This window comes from Metarhizium album (assembly GCF_000804445.1).
Source record: "Metarhizium album ARSEF 1941 chromosome Unknown scaffold_4, whole genome shotgun sequence".
In the NCBI taxonomy this organism is placed as follows: domain Eukaryota; kingdom Fungi; phylum Ascomycota; class Sordariomycetes; order Hypocreales; family Clavicipitaceae; genus Metarhizium; species Metarhizium album.
Genome location: NW_024467578.1, coordinates 381,023 through 403,595, shown reverse-complemented (window position 1 = coordinate 403,595; position 22,573 = coordinate 381,023). Strand labels below are relative to the sequence as shown.

The window sequence follows — 22,573 nt, the reverse complement described above, 5'->3', positions numbered from 1 at the left end:
ATGATAATACCAGACAGACACGTGCTGGAACGACGGCCTCCGACATACAGCGCCCCTCCTCAAAGCTCAAAGGCACCTCAGCTTCCGTCAAGTCCACCTAGAGTACGCAGTACCTCGACATGTTAACGCGGTATACTCCGTACTTACATGGGTTGTACGTATTTTGGAAAGTGGGTTAACGGCGCAGCGGCGCGGCGGTTGGTCATCCGCCGTGGTCAATATATTCCGTCATTGCGCTGGTCAATTTAATTTTGGGGCGGTCAAGCATCCGCGCTGCGCATAGCTATGTTGCTTCTGGCTATGCTAGGTAGATACGCGTTCCACAAAGGCCGGTTCACATTGCATCTACTCCGTACTGGTTGTCGGACCACTACTTCAAGTTTCACCCTACAGTACGGAGTAGTCGGAAGTCGACAGTTTGAGCTTGGCATGCGGCGAGGTGTCAGGTAAGACGCATGCACCTCTGCTCTGCTCTGTCTCGACTTATTTTTATCCAGTGCTTTCTGCCGCCGCTTCGGTCGCATGTCAGCTTTCATCTCTTCAATCGCCTGTGTCAATCTCTAGGTCCAGTTGAACACCGTTCGAGATTCCGTAGTCTTCCAACGTGATGTGGTCCTTGAATGGCCGCTCTCCCTGTCTCCGCAGCATAATTTGGCTGCGCTCGCGCCCGATCCTAGCTGCTACCATCATCTTGAACTGACCAACTGTATCAGAGGGCAGGCATGGGACAGCTGTCTTGCTTCCCAGGCGGTCGTTGACATGAACGATAATCATTTCCTCGCCTCCGGTTGCCGACGCTGGTTTAGTCTTGGTAGTTTTCCCATTTTTGCCATCCGATTTGTCGCAAGAGTCTCGCTCGCTTCGACGAGGCGATCGTAGTCGGTCTGGTCCCCTGCGACCGCCGCCCCGATTGCCATCGCGATACTTGTCTCTATCCCGAGGCCTGTCCCTATTTCTGTCGTAGTCCCTGTCACCTTCTCTGTCTCGATAACCACGCCCTCTGTCCCTATCCCTGGAGCGATTGCGGGAGTCTCGACCAGGTCCATCATCTCGATCGTCATTTCGTCGGCTATTGTCTTTCCATCTAAACCCGCCACGGCTGGACCGTTGTCCTCGGCGCGCTGGTGACCGAGAACGCGATCGTCTTGGCGTGTCGTCATCCATGGTGGTACGAAGCCATCGCAGACAGTATGAAGCTTCGTTAGATGGTCTCCAAATTTTTCGGCTATTCTCGACAGGGACAAATCTTTTCAATCTTGCGACCGAAGCTTTGTTCAACGTGTGTGGGGCCCGAACCCAATCAATTGTCTTCCTGAGGCAAGCACTGTGCAATGTCACGTGACTCGTGTAATCACGTCCACACACGAAAATTGAAAATTCCTCTTTGCCGTGCCTCGCATCACCACGACGAGTCCCTAGGTGCTGCCCCGTTATTCGCACTCAGGCTTGCGACGGCTACGTGTAGCCCTCACATCTCCTCACCTTGGAAAGCCAACCCATAGAGGAGATTGCCCAGCATGGTACGCCCCTGATCGTAGCAAAGACGAACAATCAAAGTCGTCTGCTTCCACCCTTACCTCCGTCGCTGCGATGCTCCCATGTCCCGTCCATCGTCGCTAACCAACATGGCCAAATATAGCCGCCTCCGCCGCACCAAAAACCCGAGAATGTGCTCAAGCGCGCTCATGAGCTCATCGGCGTCAACCAGGCCCCTGCGGCTCTGAACCTGCTTCACGAACACGTCACCAGCAAGCGCTCACGAAATGTTCCCATCGCCTCTCTGGAGCCTGTGATGCTCCTGTTGGTGGAGTTGTCTGTCGAACAAAAGAAGGGCAAGTTAGCCAAGGACGCCCTTTATCAGTATAAGAATATCTCTCAGAACACTAATATTGGCACTATTGAGGTTGGTTCCCTTCCCCTCGGCCTCACCCCACGATTTCGCAAAGAAAATCGATGGAACCAGAGCATCGTTTTAGTAACACCTCGATAGCTTGTCTTGAAGAAATTCATCGAGTTGGCTGGTGATAAAGTCACCGCTGCCCAGCAAAAAGCCGATGAAGTTCAGTCTAGCATTGATGCTACTGCTACCACGAATGTCGACGATTTAGAAGCCACCGAGACTCCCGAGTCTATCCTCCTTGCTACAGTCTCCGGAGAACAGTCTCGCGATCGTACAGACCGCGCCATCGTCACCCCCTGGCTCAAGTTCCTCTGGGAAGCCTACCGGACCGTTCTCGATATCCTCCGCAACAATGCTCGTCTCGAGGTTCTCTACCAGAGCACTGCTATGCAGGCTTTCGACTTCTGCCTCAAGTATACCCGAAAGACCGAGTTCCGCCGTCTTTGCGAGCTACTCCGAAACCATGTTCAGACTGCGGCCAAGTACTCCTCGCAAATGCACGCTATCAACTTGAGCGACCCCGATACTCTTCAACGTCATCTCGAGACCCGTTTCCAGCAGCTCAACGTTGCTGTTGAACTCGAGCTGTGGCAGGAGGCCTTCCGCAGCGTTGAGGATATTCACACTCTGCTTAGCCTGTCCAAGCGCCCTCCGAAGAATATTATGATGGCCAACTACTACGAGAAGCTGACTAGGATTTTTTTGGTCGGCGAGAACTATCTGTTCCATGCTGCTGCTTGGTCCCGGTACTACACTCTGCTCCGACAGTCTTCGGTCCTGGTTGCTAGCGGCCAGGGCAAAAAGGCTGACAACCCGCCTGCTTCCGATGCCGACCTTCAGAAGGCAGCTTCTTTTGTCCTTCTGTCTGCCCTGGCTATCCCAGTCATCAGCACTTCCCGATCTCGTGGTGCTATGGTCGATTTTGACGAAGCTAGGAAGAACAAGAACTCCCGCCTTACTCACTTGTTGGGTATGACCCAGGCTCCTACTCGGAACAGACTCTTCCGTGATGCTCTGTCAAAATCCCTTCTCCAGCGTGCTCGCCCAGAGATCAGAGATCTCTTCAACATTCTCGAAGTGGACTTCCACCCTCTGTCAATCTGCCAAAAGATTTCACCCATCTTGACAAAGATTGGCGAAGATGCTGAGATGGAGCGATACATTGTTCCTCTGCAGCAGGTCATCCTTACTCGCCTCTTCCAGCAGCTGTCTCAGGTATACGAGACGGTTGATCTGTCTTTTGTTGAGACCCTTGCGCAGTTCCCGGAGCCTTACCAGGTTACTCGCGGCACTATTGAAAAGTTCATTATGAATGGCAACAAGAAGGGCGATCTCGCCATCCGTATGGATCATGCCACCGGCGTTCTCAGCTTCGATAACGATGTTTTCTCTTCTGCCAAGGCCGGATCAGCTGGATCCGCCGAGTCTGAGACTGGTACTGTCCAGCGTCTGCAGAGCACTCCCTCTGACATTGTCCGCTCACAGCTGATTCGACTTGCTCGATCGCTGTACACTACCTGCCATTACATTGACCCCAACTTTAACAAGGAACGGGCTGCTGCCAGACAAGTTGCTCTGCAGCGGGCCAAGGCTGGCGCCGAGCAAGAGCGTCAAGACATCCTTGCTCGCAAGGAGACGATCCAGAAACGCAAAGAGGAAGCATCTGAGCTCCAGGCTCGTCGGGAAAAAGAAAATGCCAGACAGAAGCGTCTCCGTGAGCAGGCCCTCCAAGAGGCTGAGGACAAGAGACTGGCTGCCGAGCAGAAGGAGCGCGAGGCCAAACGTCTTCAGGCTGAGCGTGACCGAGTTCGTAAGGATGAACTCAAGAAGCAGATTGCCGAACTCAAGATGTCTGACAAGGTCTTGGACATAGACCTTGATGACCTTGACAATCTTGACACCAACCGTCTCCGTGCTATGAAGCTTGCTCAGCTGGAGCGTGAGAAGAACGACGTCAATGAGAAACTCCGCATCACTGGCAAGCGATTCGATCACTTGGAGCGTGCGTTCCGTACAGAGGAGGTCAAGAAGCTCAGCGAGGACTACGCCAAGCAGATTGAAGTTGACCGTGCCATTTACGAAAAAGTCAAGGTCAAGAACCTCAAGGAGTCGGAGGAGAAGCATAAAGAGAGTGTAGAGCTCAAGCATCGTCTCACTCGCCTTGTTCCGTACTACGAGGCGTTCAGAAGCTCTTTGCATGAGAGACGACGTGATGAGTTTGAGAAGCGCCGCAGAGATGCAGAACGTGAGTTGGAGAAGCAAATTGCCGCTCGTAAGAAGGAGTTCCGGGACCGCAGGCTGCGCGAGAAGAGGGAGCGCGAAGAGAAAGAGCGCGAGCTTCGTGAGGCTGAAGAGCGTGCTGCCCGCGAGAAGGAGGAGCAACGGCAGCGTGAGGAGGCGAGAAGGGCGGAACTTGCCAAGCTCAAGGAGCAGCGGGACAAGGAGCGCCAGGAGATGCTTGAGAGGGCTGCGCTTCAACAACGTCGTGAAGAAGAAGCCATGGCTCGCCGCAACGCTGAAAGGGGAGCGGCTGCTGCGCCCCAACGAACAGAGACGCCCGAAGGCCGGAAACCTCCTGTCATCGGATCCGGCAGCTGGCGTGAGCGTGAGGCATCCAAGAATGCCGCCGGCGCCGGCGCCGCCGCCGCGTCCGGTCCTCTCATGGAACGCACCGATTCCAACGACCGCGCCTCTGGTCCACCCCGTCTGCAGCTCGCAGGCTCCGGCAACAAGCCCAGCTGGCGTGAGCGTCAAGCGGCCAAGGGTGAGAACCCTGCATCATCAGACAATACTCCCCCTCCGGCTAGTTCAAGGGGCTTCGGCGGTCCTCGTGGCGGTGCACCTTCCATGGACCGAGGCGGCTCAAATCGGGGTGACATTGGCCGAACATCTTCACCTACTTCTCAGTCCGAGTCTCTGCCTCCTCGCACTGCCGGCAAGTGGGTTCCTCCTCATCTGAGGAACAAGGCTTAAAAACGTAAATGATCAGACCATATACTACAGCGATCAAAGTCGAAAAAACAGTTTTTGGGCCAAAGCGCGGGAAAGGATGTTGGATGCTAGTTGACGGGAAAAGACTACCACATATCCATGTAGTTGAAGATGAAGAAGGGACGAGGAGGAATTGCTGCTCCAGCTACATGTACTGTTCTGGGGCAGTTTCTTTCTTTCGTATGTATTTGCATTGGCGTTTTGGGGGGGGGAGGAATGGGGAAGAGTAAAGGGCTGTAGAGGAAATGTACTCTAGAGCTCAACATAATCTCCCTTCTCTCTTGAGGGTAGCAGCTAGTTCCTCAGAATGAAGTACACTCTCAACCGGCTCATGTGTGAAAGGGTCCATTGATGGTGTGTGATCTTGACCACGGTGATGATCCGAACTCACGGTCAAGCAAAAAAACAGGAGACGTGCCTCCCTCCCTCGAGGCAAGCTGGATCGTGGGCCATGGCTCATCACTAAGACGTGGCAGTCCGTCACAGGCAGTCCGTAACAAGGCTCGTTTTTATATTCTGAACAAAGTCAAGTCTTGCCCGTCTCCAACTACCACCTTGCACAGCAGTACAGGAGAGGTCAGTCACCTCTCAGGGCTATACAAATCCAAAAACCTCGCCTCGAACGGCGCAAACCCTAACACATTGACCGTCATCTCCTTTTTCACAGTTTGCCCTCGAGTGCCACACTCCCCAATAAACATAGACACCATCACCATCACTAATACACACACACGCACACACACACAAAACACCCACCCCGTCACTTCATTCAACATGCTTCAGAACACAAGCATCTTCACAAATTAAACAGCCTAACCTGCTCCTGCTCCTGCTCCTACGCATGCCTCATAGTTCCCGAACGAAATCAATCAAAGAGAAACAACGCCCGCCTAGATCATCGGTGCACGAATACGACAACCGCAAGCGTCCATGGGACGTTACTCCGAACCCGCTAACATGGGTAATCCCGAGTCCATTGCTACACACCGACTGCGTGGCGGAGACATGCACGAGAACAACACAGGCCTTGCCACCGAAACTGACCCGGCTGAGAGAGAAAAAACGAGGCATAGCGCGCATGTTATTATAAAGTCACTGTCAGGGGTAAAACACCTAGCCTATTCCTTAGGTGTGTGTATGTCTTGTGCGTATCACGCACGTACAGACGCACGATCAGGGAGCGCGGGAGCTTGTAAGCAGCGAGCCGTGTATGCATGCAGCTGGAAGCAAGTCATGCAGCTGGAAGCAAATCATGCAGCTGACGAATACGAACTTGTACCAAGATAGTTGGGAAATAGGAAATTACTCGAGACAACGGAACAAATCGTCGGGATGCTCGAAATCCGGCAGAATATTCCTCCAAGACTTGTCCGACCGGTGGAAGCTGGAGCAGGGACATTGGGGAATGAACAAGGACGTAGAGTGCAATGAGGACTCTGCGTTCATCTGTATCTTGAGAGTTTTCTAGGCCTAGAGAGAGAACGTTTGTCGCGATGTGGTGCGCCTTTGGCCAATTTTCCCTCTTTTAACAGCGAGGTTAGCCTGGGCCTGCGGAAAGAAACAGCCCAAGCGATCGATAGCCAGGTGGGAGGCGCTCAGGATCTCCGGCAGCCGCAGGGACCCGGCATCTATTATGTCTCATTTCTGGAACCTTGGGTGGGCGAGAAGTCCTCCATTAGTAATACGGAGTGCCGCGGCATCATTTGTTATCGTCCCCAAGGTTCCGTCATCAAAGCGATTATGACAGGCTCGCCGACAAGCGGTAGAAAAGAAAGAAGGAAAGAAAAAGGGGGGTGAGCGGATGCCAGCAAGGGACAGGAGCAATTATTCAGGTTGTTGGCTCAGGTGGCGGAGGTTGACGGATGAGCTGCGCATCGGCCTACTGCCATGCTCTGTTGCTCGTCCGCTCCGTGTCCTAGCAGTCTCTCGACGAGGTAGCGGTGGTCCAGCAGTCAGGATATCGATTACTTGCTATGCCAGAGCCCATTCGGCTGCCGTTTGTCGTTGCCGTTGGAGGGATTGCGGAGGTTCAATGTTGTTGTGCAAACCGCGACTGAAATATGTGGAAAGTGCCATCAATTGATCGCTCTTTCCGCCAAACCTCGACGCACTACGAAGCATGCTGGCTTACTAAAACAACCAACAGTGGTCACAGTCAACGAGCCTGCAAGACCCTTGCCAGCCAGCATCTGTGTCTTGGATCGACAAGGACAAGATTGTCGGACGCCTTCACGCCACGATGCCAAGCCCGTGTAAATCCCACACGAGTCTCTCACGTTCAGGCTTAAACAAGACGACCAACACAGAGTCCTCAAAATCACCGTGGCGCCGTCCTCTACTGTGCTGTTCGGAACATAGCAGAGAACAATGCCCGTCCCAGGAAGGTCGGTAGAGATGGAGGCGGCGTTTCCAAATCATCAATCATGGACCGACCAGACAGCCAGCCCTGACTAGCACACACCGACTGGTGCCGGCCAACGTCATCTGCTAAGCAGCATAGGGCTCAGCTAGCGGCTCTGCAGTATGGGATTGTCCTGAAGCAAATATGGCCTAGATACCGAACTGGCCATTACTGGTCCCGGGTCCTGGGTCAGCGTAATGTGGGCAGTGGCCAAAGCTGAGTGGTTGGCTTCTCATTCCGGGAGATGAAGATTTCATGACACCCTGCCAAAAGTGCTAATATGAGGTAAGGCCCAGTGGCCTTGCTGTTGGCGCCAAATCCGCCTTTCACTGCCATTTCCCATCTCTCAGGTCAGTAGTACCTCTTCAGGACTTTTGCTAATGTTGTGCGGTCAGCCGTCAATAATGAGTGGACGTCTGATCAGGTACACGCTGCTGTGCCAATGAGCAAACATGATGCAAGCAAATGGGCCTTGGGGAGTTCAGATAGGGTAACAGTGGTGCTGGCATGTCTGAACAGATGACAAAAGGAAGACGAGTCGAAAAGCGAGGAAGCTGGGTCCAAGTTCTAGCGTGATACAAGCCTCTGGGCAAAGTATAGATTTGAAAGGGCCCTTTCGAGTTGTCACCGTCCACCTGGGAAGCAAGACAAATATTTACTGCAACGAACGGGCCGGTTTAGAAGCTACAACAGGACATGACGGCATCATTGGGTTGTTGAGTTCTTCTAGTGTCTCGGCCTCGGAATCCGGATGCAGCGAACCACAAAATGGGGAGCTGGGCGGCGAGAAAGAAAGGTAAGGCACAGGCGCAATCAAAGGTTTGCGTCGTACGTCGTTGCTTTGGCCGGGAATTACATGGATTCGATGCAATACAACGTTCAGCGTGGCGCAATGGTCCAGGGACTCCCGCTGCCACTCACTCAGAGCAGCAAGTGGCTCATCTTTGCCAACCATTTGCAACCCCCTGCTCGGAGAATAAAATTGATTGTGCCTAAGACTAACCAACTGGGCCACTATAGGTACTCCGGACAACGTATGGACTGGACTAGGACCCGGGTATCATCAAAGTGGTCACCGTGTGGCTCCCGACAGCTAAGAGAAAGCAAGTCTTGTCCGACTCGCACAGAAACAGATCAAGAAAACCAGGAAACGCCAGACTACGGAGTGGTTCACGTCGAGTCCTACCAGCCCCTTGCTTCCAGCTAGCCCAGCTCAAGCAATGTAACCTGAATTCGGAAGAGGTGCAAAAGGCTCCCCAGAAGGCTTCCGGCAAGGGGTCACGGCTTCAATATCCTGGTCCGCTCGGCGCTCATCCACGGACCACAACTGACCCATTCAGGTCCACGCGACTGGGCTGGGCTAGCTGTACTCCGTAGCAGGCAAGCTCTTTGCTCATGGAGCCATGTACGACCAGCTTTTCTGAGATGGATAGCAAAGGCCCTGGCGGGCTGCCTTTCTGTTCATGTGGCCATGGTTATATTCATCGTCACGGATGTTGTTGAGTCAAGTCACAGCTGCGAGTGTTCTGCCGATAGCAAGACTTCTTTTTTTCCTCTCGCTCTCTTGCCTTTCCTCATGCGGTAGGCGTAACTAAATTTGCGTCTTGTTCGTGTCAAGGGAGGACTGACTTGCTTTTGCCTCTGCAGCCTGTGCGCGGATACGCGACTCCAAGGACCATGTTCCTCTCTGTTCTGCAATTCGGCTATTATTAATACTCTTACCTGCCGACGGCAAAGCACAACATTGACTCTCGTCCCCGCGCCCTCATAACTTCTCGGCTCTCTGGGCCCATGCAAGACTCTATGGTCATTGATGATTCTTGCACGGCAAGAATTCGCCCCCAATGGCCCCGAGAAGACTGGCAACGGGCCAATGCAATGCCTTGCCGTCACTTACCGTCTCGTGGCCAAAGCCCCATCATCCATGGGGCCGAAGATCCTGGAGCCGGCCGGTCCCCAGATAGAGCAAAACTGGCTGGCCTTGGACGTTGTGGAAATCCTGGATGCCATCCGAGAATGCACGGCTTAGTCTTCTTGCTCACCAGCCCTGGCCAGCTTGGCGGGCGCCTGTGTTCTGTTCGTCAGTCAGCGTCAACATGGCACTTTGACCAGCATGCCTAGCACAGCTGGCCTTCAGCTTTCGTTCAAGCACTGACAGGGACTTGGAGATTGTCGGGCAAACATGGTGCGTGCGATACAGTCACTCTACGAGCACTGAGCACAGAGTACCATGGAACCACCGCATGTCCCCCTTTGGTAGAGGCTGAGAGCGTTCATAGGTCTGTGCCTTGGCTTCCGGCCGGGAGTCTCGATGCCGGATGAGAGTGCGAATTCTCGAGTATATATGGCCTCGAGTTCCTGAGCTATCTATTCTCGAAAATCCCTCTCCGCCCTCCTGTGTCACTGCATCTCTCTTTCCCTCCCTCCCTGTCCCTCTCTCTTGTTTTCTCGGAACTATCCTGTTTTTCTTTCGCCATATACTTGGACCTTTTTCCAGGACTTTGCTCCGTCTCTCATTACACCACACCTTAGGCAACATGACCGTGAACAGGTCAGCCTTGGCCGCCGCGGCTGTGGCTCTGGTCTCGTTCACCCAGGCATGGAACATCGAACTGCCTCCCTGCGTCGAGCCTTTCAAACCCTTTGTTTACTCTGGCTGTTTCCAAGACAGCAACTCCAATGCTCTTGTTTTCCGGTCCAGCCTTGACCAGAAGGACATGACTGTTGAGAAGTGTATTGCTGACTGCAAGGGTATGTGGCTGTTGAAAGTAGAGAAACAGCCAGCTTGGGTTGGCTTCCTACACGACACTACTCATTGGAGTGCCGAAAATTCGACTGAGCTCTTAGATGGCGTTGCTAATTTGGTGATTATAGGCAATGGCTTCCGTTACGCTGGTCTTGAGTACTACGGCGTTTGTTTCTGTGGTGCCACCGTCAACGGTGCTCAGCTCGATGAGTCCAAGTGCTCGTTCCCCTGCAGCGGGAGCAAGACTGAGAAGTGCGGTGGTGACAAGAGCCTTTCAGTCTGGCAGGATCCCACCTTTCCCAAGAGCCCAAGCGACGTCACTGTGGACGACTACAAGTCTCTCGGCTGCCAGACCGACGATTCTCCCAAGGGCCGCACTCTCTCCTATCCCGCCAACCTCGATGCCTCTACCTTCACTACCAAGAAGTGTCTGGCGGCTTGCGAGAAGCAAGGCTTCCCCTTTGCGGGTGTTGAGTTCGGCAAGGAGTGTTGGTGCGGTGTTGTCCTCGCCAACGACACAGCCCAGGTCGATGGCTCTCAGTGCAACATGCCTTGCCAGGGCGACTCTTCAGACACCTGCGGTGGACGCGGTCGTCTGAATCTGTGGGTTGCGAAGGATCTCGAGTCTCTTGAGCCTTGTGGTCACCAGCCTGGTACGGGCACCACGCGGGTGCCTCCTGTCACGACAACTACAACCAAGTCTGTCGACACGACCACCAAGCCTTATACTACCACTACCAGACCAGAGACTAATACCACTACAAAGCCCTATACTACTAACACCAAACCCGAGACTACTACTACTAAGCCCTATACTACCACCACCAAACCAGAAACGACTACTACAAAGCCTGAGACCACGACAACCACGCATGAGACTCCTACTGCAAAGCCCCAGACGACGACAACCACGGGTGAGACTACGACGACGACGAGACCCGAGACTACCATTACCACAACCAGGCCCGGTACCACTGGCACCACAACGCCCGAGACAGCTACGACTACACCCCAGATGACAACTACCACCAAGCCCCAGGCTACTGAGCCGACCACTACTACCGAGGGTATCCCTCACACCACCACCAACCTTTGCACTGCCACAGTAACTCTTCCTCCCAAGTGCGAGTGGCAGTGTGGCAGCTGGTGTGCTCCTGCTCTCCCCCACTGGAGTGATCAAAACGGCTGTGTCATCGCTCAGAAGACCTGCCACAAGCAGGTATCCTCGTGCTTCAAGAACGCAGGCTGGCCCGGATCCGTTGAGTGCTTCAAGTTCAAGGCCTGGTGCGGATTCATCGATGCCTACTGCGCATCGTCGTGCCCATCCAGCAGCTGCGGCAAATGGGACTGCTGGAACCAGCATCACGGCGGCAGCGGCAAGCCTCCCGGCAACCCCCCTACTACGACGACATCTGTCTACCCATGCCCGACGACTTCCACGCCTGCTAGCACCACCGCCAAGCCGGCGACTTCATGCCCTCCCGAGCCGACCAACATTTGCACCCAGCCTACCAGTCATAAGTATGGCTACGGTCCCGGCAAGCCCGTCGGCGGCATCCCCCTGCCCGTCGTAGGCTGCAACGACTGCAAGGACGAGTTCGACGCGAAGCCCTTCAAGTACTACACCGAAGCCGAGAGCCGCAACTGCCCCGGTTTCCCCTGGCATAAGTGGCCCGGCGTGTGCTCCCAGGCCTGCAAAGAGCAGTACGCCCAATGTGTCGCCACCTACAACAAGGGCTGCCAGACCTGGGGCTGGAGGAATGGCTGGCACAAGCGCGCCGGCGAGTCTGACGAGCAGTTTGCCAAACGCTGGAGCAATTGGGGATTGGGTTCCTGCGCCGCCGCCGACTCCGTCTCCACGGGAGCTTGGTCTGCAGAGGGCTCCGACAGCCTCCTGTGCTGGGGATGGGGCGGCAACAAGGCCAGCTGGGCTCTCGAACGTTGCAAGGCTCAGTACCGGGACTGCCAAAGTGTGAACCAGTGGGTTGATCCCGAGGACAAGTGCCAGCGGTGGCCTGGTTGCTGAGGCCCCGAGTCTTTGGCCGCGGGATGAAAACCTGGCTCTGGACGACGAATGGGAGAAGAGCAGTATTACCCCTTTTATGGATGGAGGTCAGCGTGTATGTACCTATTTTTGGTTGTAGCCTCTGGAGGGAACACTCGACACTGGGCTGGTCTACCAGTGCTATCAACAGTTCAAAGGCTGTTTGGCTGGGCATTTTCGTTCGGTATATGCTGGATTCCAATTCACGTCAGCCAATTGGCCTGGCGACCCTCGTGACTCGTAGGTTCAACTTTGTCCTGCGAGGACTCGAGCGTTGGTGAATAATATATCCGTAGCAGTGGGTGTAGCGTACAACCACAGCCTAGCATGATTTTGTGGCTTGATGTGAGGCCCGGGTTATCCCAGTAGGGGTGTTGCAGTTTGTGTAGGAAAGGGTGTATGAAGCACACGTACGACTGGTTCGATTTGTTTGTCAGTCCAAAATCCCGGCTAACCCGACGACGTTTCCATCGCCTCCCTCCAGAAGCACACGCAAGCCAACCAGGCTGGAAACAATAGCCAACATCTCCAGGTATGAAGAACGCCAGGAAACGCCGGTGTACGTGAAGACCGAAGCAAAAATATACAACCAGACCAGACTGTTGCCGCAATCGCCGCCCCAGGCCGAGCTGCGCGGTCGGCGACGCCGCCATGTAACTACAGGGTAGCCCGCTGCTCCGTGACATGAACGCCTCGTCGCCTGCCAAACCGAAGCCCGACTCCAGCATCGCACCCCAAGCAGCAGTGCCAGTGCAGCGACACGACAATGGACGCCCTCCTCAAACCGCTGGCAGACACACTGGCGATGGCGCCGCCCTCAAAGTACTGCCAGGCCTTCTTCCTCGCGGCCGCCGCGTCCGTCCTGGCCCTCCAGCTCCTCCCGCGCGAAGCCCGGCGCACGCTCACGGACTACGGCGCTCGTCGACCGCGGCGCGCATCGTCCCCGACGAGCTCTCGGTCACGGCTTGCATCGGCGCTCAGCGAGCTGACGGCCGTGGGACAGGTGCCCCACGCGTACTTCTGGCACTTCTACCTGCTGTCCACTGGTCTGTCTGCCCTCTGGATGTGGCAGTTCATCACGCGCGGGTCCGTCGTGTCCTTCATAGCAGAGAGGCAGGTCTCGCTGTCGGGAGAGGCGTCGGCGGCGGCGGGACGCGTGTTTCTCGCGTGGTTGATGATGGCGGCCCAAGGCGGGAGGCGACTCTACGAGTGTTTCTGGGTGCTGAAGCCCGGCCGCACGCCCATGTGGTGGGTGCATTGGGCGTTGGGGCTGGGGTTCTACGCGGCCATGAGTGTTTCCGTGTGGGTGGAGGGGGCTCGTGAGTTCTTTTCTGTTGCCTGTTCTTGTTCTTGTTCTTGTGCCCCCTCCTTTCTCCCCTGCCAGGATGGCTTCGTCAAGGCGTGTGGGAGAGCGTGGCTGACGAGCACAAGGGGCGATGCTGGGACCGTGGCAAGCTTGCGCGACGGATATGCGCTTGACCGCGAGGGAACTGCTCACGCTGGCCGTGTTCCTTGGCGCGTGGTTTGAGCAGCACAGGTGCCACAGATACCTGGCCAGTCTGAGAAAGTATTCGCTTCCCGAGGGGGGCCTGTTCAAGCACATTGTCTGCCCGCACTACACGTCCGAGTGTGTTGTATATCTGGCTATTTCGATCATGGCAGCACCGCCTGGCAACGCGTTCAATGTGTCCGTCTTGTGTGGACTGGCTTTTGTCGTGGCCAACCTTGGGTCTACGGCACATGGCACCAAGGAGTGGTATGCGGGCGAGTTTGGAGCCGACAAGGTGGGCAGCAAGTGGAGGATGATTCCGGGTGTATTCTGATCAACAGCCGCTCCTGACCGTGTCACGACCGATCTCTGTGCAAGACTACTGCCCAGGGCCACGACTATCGCTTGGAGGACATGCCCAACCTGTTCCCCATCTTTGAGACCTTCAGTACATCTCGATAGGTCAGGCTTGTCCTTGTCTGTCGTGCACTGCGCCCATGGGCATATTGCTGAGGCCATCGTAGCAATGACCAGTTTACAATGGTATCTGCAGACAGGTCGAGGTCTTCTTCAGCATCCGCAATGCCGTGCAAATAATCCGTGTATAGTTTGTCTGTGGTGATGAGCAGGCTACGGGGCTCCTGGAGAATTCTCCACACAGGGGCCGGATCTAAACCACCGTCTTCTCTGCTCCGGTGCAGGTTGAGGCAGAGACTGGCTCCGAGGCTGACGGTACATACGACAGGCCAGTATGCAGGGCCATCCTAGGTAGGATGAGCTTGATAGACATTTATCCTACGTGCGAGAGCTAGTTACTCAACTTGCGTGCCATGATGCCAACGCCCGGCGCATACTCATTGATGAGGACGTGGTTCGGTCGTTGATGCGGGCTTTGGGCAAAAATATGTTCTGTCTCAGGCTCGGTATCGGTCTTGGAACCGGGGGCGGATTTGACGGCGGACAAGGACAAGATTCGGGAAACGACTGGATTCTCGAGCCACGCGGGAAGAGGAGAGTCGAGCAATCTGTCCTGGAGGAGGTCGGAGGGCCACGTTTGCAACCTGCGGCGGGTGAGTTGTTTCCATCTAGGCTTCGGAGCACCAGCAATCTGGGCGCCATGGTCAGCAGTAATAGAGACGCCAAGTGACGATACACATTTGCGCATGCGCCGAGGACGGTGGCGAGTTTGGGGAGGCGGAATTGACACACTTTACCGAGGATAAAGTGCTCCTCTCCCTCGTCGATGAAGTTGGGAATGTAATACGCCGCAGAGGGCAGGCCGTGTATCCTGGCGTCCTCTAGTGAAGGCGGCAGTGAGACTTGGCTTGTCCCCATGGCGATGGTTGGGTGAGGAGGAGCTGGCAGTCTCGCAGCAACGGCAGATCAAGAGCGCTAGTGTCTCAAATAGTACCGCTTGTCAAGGTGAATTCAGCTCATCGACTGGTTGATGGCAGGTCTCTTTGATCGGTGGACGGACTGACGGAGCAGTGGTTCTACTAGTAGTAGTGCTGCACGGAGTAACTGCTAGTGCGGGTAATGAGCGCCCTAGGTAATGTTATGTAGGTAATATACTTCAAACCCATGGCCAACTTTATACAAGACTGGAGCGTTCCGAGTCAAATGCTTGCCCCCGTCGTTCGTGGGGACGGACGCGAAGGCACTGACCACCTGTCAGACTGCCAAGTTTCAAGCTGGCCACGGCAAAGACTTGTGGAGGATTGATGAGAATCAATGCAGATGGAGGGATGGGATGTGCACGGTGCACCCGGCAATACGGCACTACGGCGCAAGGAGTACGGAGTATCGTGGTGAACAATGCTCGACGCTCGTGCTCTGCAGATGCCAAATCCTGTTGACCGCGTGCCGTCAGATTGTCCAAGTGCGTGCGTGTCCCTGGAGACACCACGGGACAGGTCTCGGCGGTGAAGGATGATGACAACAAAAAAGAGATGAATTGACCTTGATGGGGGAAGGGGGGCCTGCGGGCGGTAGAGATGGTGATGGATGAATGGTGTGGGCCACGCGGGTGGAGTCGAGGGCCGTCAAAAGTGCGGAAGTGTGGAGAGGACGAGTTGCAGTTTGATATTGTTTGATGTACGGAGTACGGAGTGAGGACAACGGAGTATTGTCGCTACCTGGTCTTGAGGTCGAAAACCCGCAAGGAACCTACCTAGTCCCGCCCGTGCCAAACGCTTCAAAGACTATCGGACCTCGATGCCGTCGAGATGTCATTGTTTTTAGTACTCCGTACCCTTACCTAGTGGATGCACGACGGTGCATCTCGACGCACGCAGCCAGTCGTAGGGCGCGACGGTGAGGGGCTCGCGTGACGCTTCATGGCTGACTGGGGCGACGCGCGTTTCGGCCCAAAACTGCGCCATTTGTCCACGACGCTAGCCGGACGCCAGAGGCCAGAGGCCCACCTTCATGATGACCCTGGCCCGATTACTGCACGGCGATCAGACCTAGGTACCTAGCTACCTAGGTACTTAGGTGCTTGACTTACAATCAAATCCCTGCAAGTTTATCCACGAGGAACCTGACGAATTTTCAGCAGTAATCGATAGCTACTTGTAAGTACCTACTTAAGTACTTAGAAGTAGTGGAAATATAAGTCAAATAACGGGGCAGGATTCGGTGACTTATCTTGATAAGAGATTTTGTCAGAGAACCAGGTACTTCTCTGCCCCATATGCCCTCTGTGAAAGTCATCACTCATTGGCTTTCACCCCCCTTACTATGTCACTCCTGGCTAAACCTTCAGGGTCTGAGTTGTAGGGGCCGTACGGAGCACCTACTAAAGACTTAGCACCTGGTACTCAAGTACCCAGGTACTTGTGCGACTTTGGCAGAGGCCGGAGCAGCGTCTGGTACGGAGTACGCTGGACTGGACAAAGGGTCCAGCCGGACATGCATGTGCACAAATTTCGTAATGCTTGCCTGTTGCTTGCCTGTGCTTGCCGCCGGCCGGCCAGCCGGTTTCGAGCCCCGGGCATGGCACAGAAAACCTGGGACTTGTCACTTGTTTGGTGGACTCGACTTGCCGTCGCCTTAGGTAACGTTAGTTGAAGCGCACAGTATTGATGTGTGCGCCGGCTTTGCGTCGCCTGCCATTATCGACGTCGTCATCATCATCAGCATGCCTCAGCCAGCTAGTCCCAATCCCGGCCCGAACTAAGTCCGGTCGTTGCACTCAAACCGCTCACTCACTCACTCACTCACTCACTCACTCCCAGCACTCACTCGTCAAATCCGCGTCCCCGTCACATCAATCAATCCACTCTCGAGCGCTAAGCCAAGCCCAGCCAGTTCTTGTCTGGCTTTGGTTATGGCTTAGCATTTTTTTTTTATTTTTTTTTGGGCTTTTGGCCTAATCATTTCTCTCCATCCATTTCCATCCCATCCTCCTTTGCCACCAACTTCCAACACAACGCTCCTCTCTTCAATTACCAGTGGCACAATCATTCCTCTCCGCGGTAGGCATCCCCAAGCGCGCACCCCTTCCTTGTCGGTCGGCCCTGTTGACAGCGACAAGAAAACAACGCGACAGCCTACAATCCCGCCCTCCACGCCGCACTCTCATCTCGCCCGTGTCGGGGCTGGCTCGAGAAAAGCCCTCGATAGCGGCGTCGTCGTCACCCGTCGCCCATTACTTGTCGCCCGTATTCCCGTTCATTGTTCTTGGGGGGGCGCTCTCGACGACCACTGGCACACATTTTCAGCCGTAACCTGTAGTCGTCGATTGCATCGAACCGTCCCAATTCAATCGCCCACCATTGTCTCTCTCCACGGCGTCGTTTCAGTCGACGTCTCGTTTTGAATCTCCAGGATGGTGGCAGTCGCTTGTTCTTCTTCCAAATAAATGACATGGATGCGCAGAATGCTGCCGAGTCGGACCAGACCAGGCCTGCTCCCGCTTCCCCTCAGCAGCGACCGAGCTCTGGGACTGGCAAGAAACCCAAGTCGCCGGCGCTCACCAAGGCCACATTGCCAGCTCGAGATCCCAAGCCAAAGACTTCTCTGGTTGCTGCCGACGATACTTCCCCTTCTTCCTTGGTTGCCCGCCCCGACGATGCTCCAGAGGACCACGACTCCGACGCCGAGACCATCGTGCTGCCGGGGAAAGATGGTCACTCGCCCTCAAAAGCCCGGAAAGTGAGACAAGAGGACAAGAGCGAAAGCGATGGCGACGCTTCTAAAAGAAACGGTGCCAACGGCAACAGAAGACACTCTCATGATGGCGAGGAACCATCCTCCTCCGTTGCAGCTGGCAGCCGGCTCGTCGAAGGTGCCAGGAAGAAGCGCCCGTCCGTCTCTGCTGGTTCCTCCGCCGACAAGGACCGTCGACCTCGCAACAAGGAAGCAGCCTCCAGCGGCATGAGCTCTTCACCAGTTTCTCCACCTCATCATCCGCACATCCAAAACCGAAACCAAATCCATCACCCTAATAGAAGGCGGCGTTCTGACGCTGCTCCGTCATCGCCATCAGATTCCGAACAGTCCCATCTTCAGGTATCTTCAAAGGCATCTCTACGCGATAAGCTCAAGTCAGGTGAACGACTAGTGCCGCACAAACGCAAAGCTCCCAAGGTCGAGTCCGACGACGAGGCCGACATTCGTAAGGCGCGTCGTCAGCGCACCACAAGCGCCGGTGTTGATTTTGGTCGACACAGGGATTCCAGATCTTCTCTCCCCAAGAATGAAGGCCGAAATCGATCCGTCTCCCCTGCCCATCGACAACATCGACGAAGCATATCCACACAATTTCCCTCCCAATCATCAAACGGCTTGGGTACCAAGAAACGACGCCTCCCGCCGCCTCTCCAGTCTACAGACTGCCAATCGGACGATTCATCCACGGGCGGCAGTCCCCATCCCCGCAGCTCCAAATTACGTGGTTTGGCCACGCCGGCTCCCGCCGAGGCCAATGTCTCGCCCGCCAAGATGGGACCTCACAAAAAACATCTCGACGCTCACGGCCAGACATTATTAGCCCGCGCTTGTGCCCGAGGTGAATACGACGGGGCAAAGCAACGGTTGCAGGAACGGCCCGAAGATCTAAACGTCGCCGATTACGCTGGAAATACGCCTCTTCAGATTGCCGCAATTAATGGATGCGAAGATATTGTGAAACTCCTCATCGACGCTGGGTGCAATTCAGAGTGTGTCAATTACGACAAAGACACTCCTTTGCTTGATGCTGTCGACAACGGTCATCTCGGCGTCGTGAAGCTGCTTCTCGATGCCGGCGTGAACCCGCGAAAAGCCAATGTGAATGGAGAGGAACCAATTGACCGCGTCAGCGATGATACTGACAATGCGGAAGAGATTCGTGCCGCACTTTCTGAAGCCAAGAAACGACAAGGTGACAGGCAAAGAACATCGGAGGATCGACACTCACATGCTGACGGTCATGATTCTCATGCCCCTGACAGCCCCCGACATTCGCCGGCCGCTATAACTTCTACGAGCACGGCTCGTAGAAGTGGAACCGTACGCTCTACCAAGACCAGGAATGATTTGCTCTACATGCCTTTAGATGACAAGACCTTGCGTCAAGCTGCCGGGCGTGGGGACGAGGAGACGGTTGCCCGCATCCTGCAAGTCAAGGAGGGATATGACGACCCCGAATCAATGGTAGCTGCGGCTAGAGGAGGTCATGACCTGGTAATCCAACTGTTGTTGGGCTTGGGTGGAGCAAACGCAGACCCCGGCCCTGTGGCTTCGCTTCCTGGCGAGTTCGCGACACCCATTTTGGCAGCGATTGGCCAAGAAAATATCAAGGTTGTAGAATTACTTTTGGAACAGCAGGGATTCGATCCAACCCGGCGGTTTAAGGGAGAAACATATTACGAAATCGCCAGGAGACGACAAGGGACGAATTGGAAAGAAGAGGAAACCAAACTCAAAGACGCCTACGACGAATATAAACGATCCCATAAGGATGGTCTTAAAACGAAATCCCCGGGTGGCCGACGGGACAAGGCTGCAAGGCGCGACGACACAAAGGAGGAACCGAAGTTCAGCAAGCGACGAATGTCAAGCCCGTCTCGAGATGTCGAACTCAAGAAAAGATCGTCCAAGTTGGACAGTCCCCGAGAGCAAAAACGGTCTAATTCTATCAATATTAGGGGCGATGATGAGTTTCCAACGAGGGGCCCTGGTCGACCTAAAAAAGAACATTCGGCTATCTCAGACCGCGAGATTTCACCTGCTCTGTCACACAAAGCTCAAAGGGCAAAACGAACGGACTCTGACGTTGCTGCCATGTCCTCTGAAGGGGAGGCAGCCAAACCAAGGCGCAAGCTTGTCTCAAAGGGTGAACTTCGAAGTGAACGGGACAAACACAAGCGGATTTCCTCACATAAAGAGCCTTCCAGCCCACGAGAAGCCCGAAGCGACGACATTCCTGAAAAAGCAAGGCTTTCTGAGAAATACCATGACCGTGCCAAGGCACTCAAGCGAGACGAATCGCGGGATCGACCGTCAGGGGACGGCTCAGCCAAGAGGCATCGGACAAGTGTGACGCCTGACCACCCGAGTGATTTTGACAAGGACGGCAACGAAGGCACAGTAAAGAGACGCCGCTTGGATGTTGAGGGCCAAGAATCTCGCCAGAAGCGGGTGTCTTCCGAAGATGGCCGACAGCGCAAGTCTAGCGCATCTCGTGATGGATCTTCTAAAGCGTCGTCTATTTCCAGCCACAGGGAACGTGAAGACGGCAAGAAGCGTGATTCTGAAATGAAAATGCTCGGACACTTGGCGCCCAGCGAGAAATCTGTTCGCGTCAAGTCTGAGGATGTGGACGTGCCAATGACAGACCTTGAGCCCCCAAAGGACACGGAATCTCCGGATATGGACAATGGAAAGCAGGAGGTGGAAGCAGAAATAGCCAGGCTCAAAGAAGCCGAGGAGGAGGCGGCCAAAAAGAAAAGGGCGGAAGAGGAAGAACAGGAAAGAAAGCGTATCGAGGCAGAGGAGGTAAAAAAACGGGAAGAAGAATTAGCTCGAAAGGCCAGGGAGGAAAAGAAGCGCCAAGAAGAAGAGGAGGCTAGACAGCGCCAGGAGCAAGAAGAACGTGAGCGTCGTGAGGCTGCCGAGCGAGAAGAGGAGGAGAGAAGGAAGCGGCTTGAAGAGGAGAAGAGGAGGAAGGATGAGGAGGAACGGAGACAACGTGAGGAAGAAGAGCGACGTCGCCGAGAACAGTTGGAGCGTGAAGCGGCCGAAGAGGCACGGCGTCAACGGGACGAGGAGGAGCGAAAAGAGCGCGAACGCCGCGAGCGTGCCCACCGAGAAGAGATGGAGCGCAAACGAGCAGCAAGGGAGGCTGAGCAAAGGCGCCTTCGCGAGGAGCAAGAGCGTGCTCGTCTTGAAAAACTTCCTCCCCTTCTCCGTTGGCTGGACATGCACCCGGGCCCAAAAACGGAGGCAATTGCCGGGAAATTCAGACACATACCGGGTTTCCGGTACGACACCATTCGGCCAGATGCGACGGGGACCGCTGAAGGCCGTGAGCAATGGCTTCTTAATACCAACGTGGCCCTGCTTCTTGGCGAGAAAGACCTTGACCTCTCTAGATGTGAGTATATACTCTGATTTGTCAAAACCGGAGAGAACCCCCTCAAACAGGACAGCGCAATTGATTAACGCACATCATTGCAGATACGGCGTGGGAACGGGCACCTGTCTCCCGCCTAGCTAAAACCATGATCTGGCGAACCGAGTGGCCTCGGTACTCATTACTGTTGGAGCAGCTATGGGAACTCGGTCGGCAGCTTCCCGGCTACTACCATGACACTGACCCTGCTCACCTTGACTTTTTCGCGAGGAAACAGCTGCAGGATGAAGCGCTGGAGAAGTTTTTGGCTCTGGACATGTTCTTCGTCAAGGTGAAGCAGCGCATAATGTTCCTGTTGAGTAATGCAGTAGTGGCTTGATTTTTACTAACCATGCTATTTCAGCTCTCTGACTTCTTATATACGGTGCCGAACATTCCGCATCTGCGGAGCTTACGAATTGCTGTAGAGTACCGCGAGCTACCGGAAAACGAATCCCAACTTCACGGGTGGAAGGTATTTTCGAAGTGGAAACAAGACCCAGGTGCCGAGCGCTTTCATCCTTTTGCTCCGCGCAATAAGTACTACATCAACGGCGTCTCGGATGGTGATGACTTGCCAGTTCCTCACCAAACAAGCAAGACACCCTTTCCTGAAAAACGAGTTCCTCGACGAGGCTTGGTGCGGGTGTTCCCCGAGGATCCTGATTATGAACAAATATGTATGGAACAGGGCCTAGAACACTTGATCAAAGATCAGCAAACACCATCGCTGCCAAATGGAGACCATTCGTCGCCGACGATGCCGACAGCGACGACGCCGTCCAAACCGTCCGTTAATGGCACCAATGGACAAGCGAATGGAGCTAAACTCAATGGGGTTCATGGCACTTCCGCCTAAGCTCAGCCGAGTTGGGTTGGCCAAATGAGAAACGCTGTCATGCCTACCGAAGAGGAAAAACCTTGAGGCAGATGAAAAACGCATGACGGAACATAAACGTTGCAGACTTTGATGACTGCCACCGCTGTCTGACAAGACGCTTTTGTTAAATCATCCCCTAGTGGAAACACCACTCACCGATTCATCTCGTTTTTCATTCGTCATGGTCCACGCGGGCGTCTATAGAAAATGGATTTGCTATTTCTTTGTTTGGCAGCCCGGGTCGGGCAGGTGAATCTGGTTGATTTTTATCTTTGAGCCCGGCAATCGGACCCGATGAATCAACCGGACGGTGGTCGGGGCGGAGCGGGTTGTCTTTTCGTGTGATCATGTGTAGGAGCAAAACCGGATTGGGATATCTCAAGGATGTCGGATTCACCGTGAGACTCTTTTACACTGATTTTTTGGATGGTTTGCTTTGTGCTAGAAGGGAAATGAAGCCATGACTTGGGTCGGCATGGAAGACGGAGGTGAAAGCATCGCTGAGGCGTTTTTTTGATGTGACGA

General features: G+C 54.7%; 6 protein-coding genes across 6 annotated transcripts; 4 read left to right on the top strand and 2 right to left on the bottom strand.

Annotated features, from left to right (window-relative positions):
* Positions 1 to 540: 540 nt before the first annotated feature.
* On the bottom strand, positions 541 to 1,164 carry MAM_02411 (Ubiquitin; the record flags this gene model as incomplete). Its single annotated transcript, XM_040821210.1, has 1 exon — positions 541 to 1,164. One exon carries the CDS (start codon positions 1,162 to 1,164, stop codon positions 541 to 543), a length of 624 nt encoding a protein of 207 aa, XP_040680624.1.
* A 353-nt stretch (positions 1,165 to 1,517) lies between these two features.
* On the top strand, positions 1,518 to 4,873 carry MAM_02410 (Proteasome component (PCI) domain protein; the record flags this gene model as incomplete). The annotated part of the gene is made up of 3 exons (XM_040821209.1): positions 1,518 to 1,520; positions 1,640 to 1,903; positions 1,991 to 4,873. 3 exons carry the CDS (start codon positions 1,518 to 1,520, stop codon positions 4,871 to 4,873), a joined length of 3,150 nt encoding a protein of 1,049 aa, XP_040680623.1.
* Positions 4,874 to 9,829: 4,956 nt separating this feature from the next.
* MAM_02409 (Carbohydrate-binding WSC, subgroup) lies at positions 9,830 to 12,064 on the top strand (the record flags this gene model as incomplete). Its single annotated transcript, XM_040821208.1, has 2 exons — positions 9,830 to 10,043; positions 10,167 to 12,064. 2 exons carry the CDS (start codon positions 9,830 to 9,832, stop codon positions 12,062 to 12,064), a joined length of 2,112 nt encoding a protein of 703 aa, XP_040680622.1.
* A 784-nt stretch (positions 12,065 to 12,848) lies between these two features.
* MAM_02408 (3-oxo-5-alpha-steroid 4-dehydrogenase) lies at positions 12,849 to 13,905 on the top strand (the record flags this gene model as incomplete). Its single annotated transcript, XM_040821207.1, has 2 exons — positions 12,849 to 13,401; positions 13,514 to 13,905. 2 exons carry the CDS (start codon positions 12,849 to 12,851, stop codon positions 13,903 to 13,905), a joined length of 945 nt encoding a protein of 314 aa, XP_040680621.1.
* A 474-nt stretch (positions 13,906 to 14,379) lies between these two features.
* MAM_02407 (calpain) lies at positions 14,380 to 14,906 on the bottom strand (the record flags this gene model as incomplete). The annotated part of the gene is made up of 2 exons (XM_040821206.1): positions 14,380 to 14,679; positions 14,781 to 14,906. 2 exons carry the CDS (start codon positions 14,904 to 14,906, stop codon positions 14,380 to 14,382), a joined length of 426 nt encoding a protein of 141 aa, XP_040680620.1.
* Positions 14,907 to 17,438: 2,532 nt separating this feature from the next.
* MAM_02406 (ankyrin repeat protein) lies at positions 17,439 to 21,966 on the top strand (the record flags this gene model as incomplete). Its single annotated transcript, XM_040821205.1, has 4 exons — positions 17,439 to 21,150; positions 21,234 to 21,460; positions 21,533 to 21,848; positions 21,887 to 21,966. 4 exons carry the CDS (start codon positions 17,439 to 17,441, stop codon positions 21,964 to 21,966), a joined length of 4,335 nt encoding a protein of 1,444 aa, XP_040680619.1.
* Between the last annotated feature and the right edge of the window lie 607 nt (positions 21,967 to 22,573).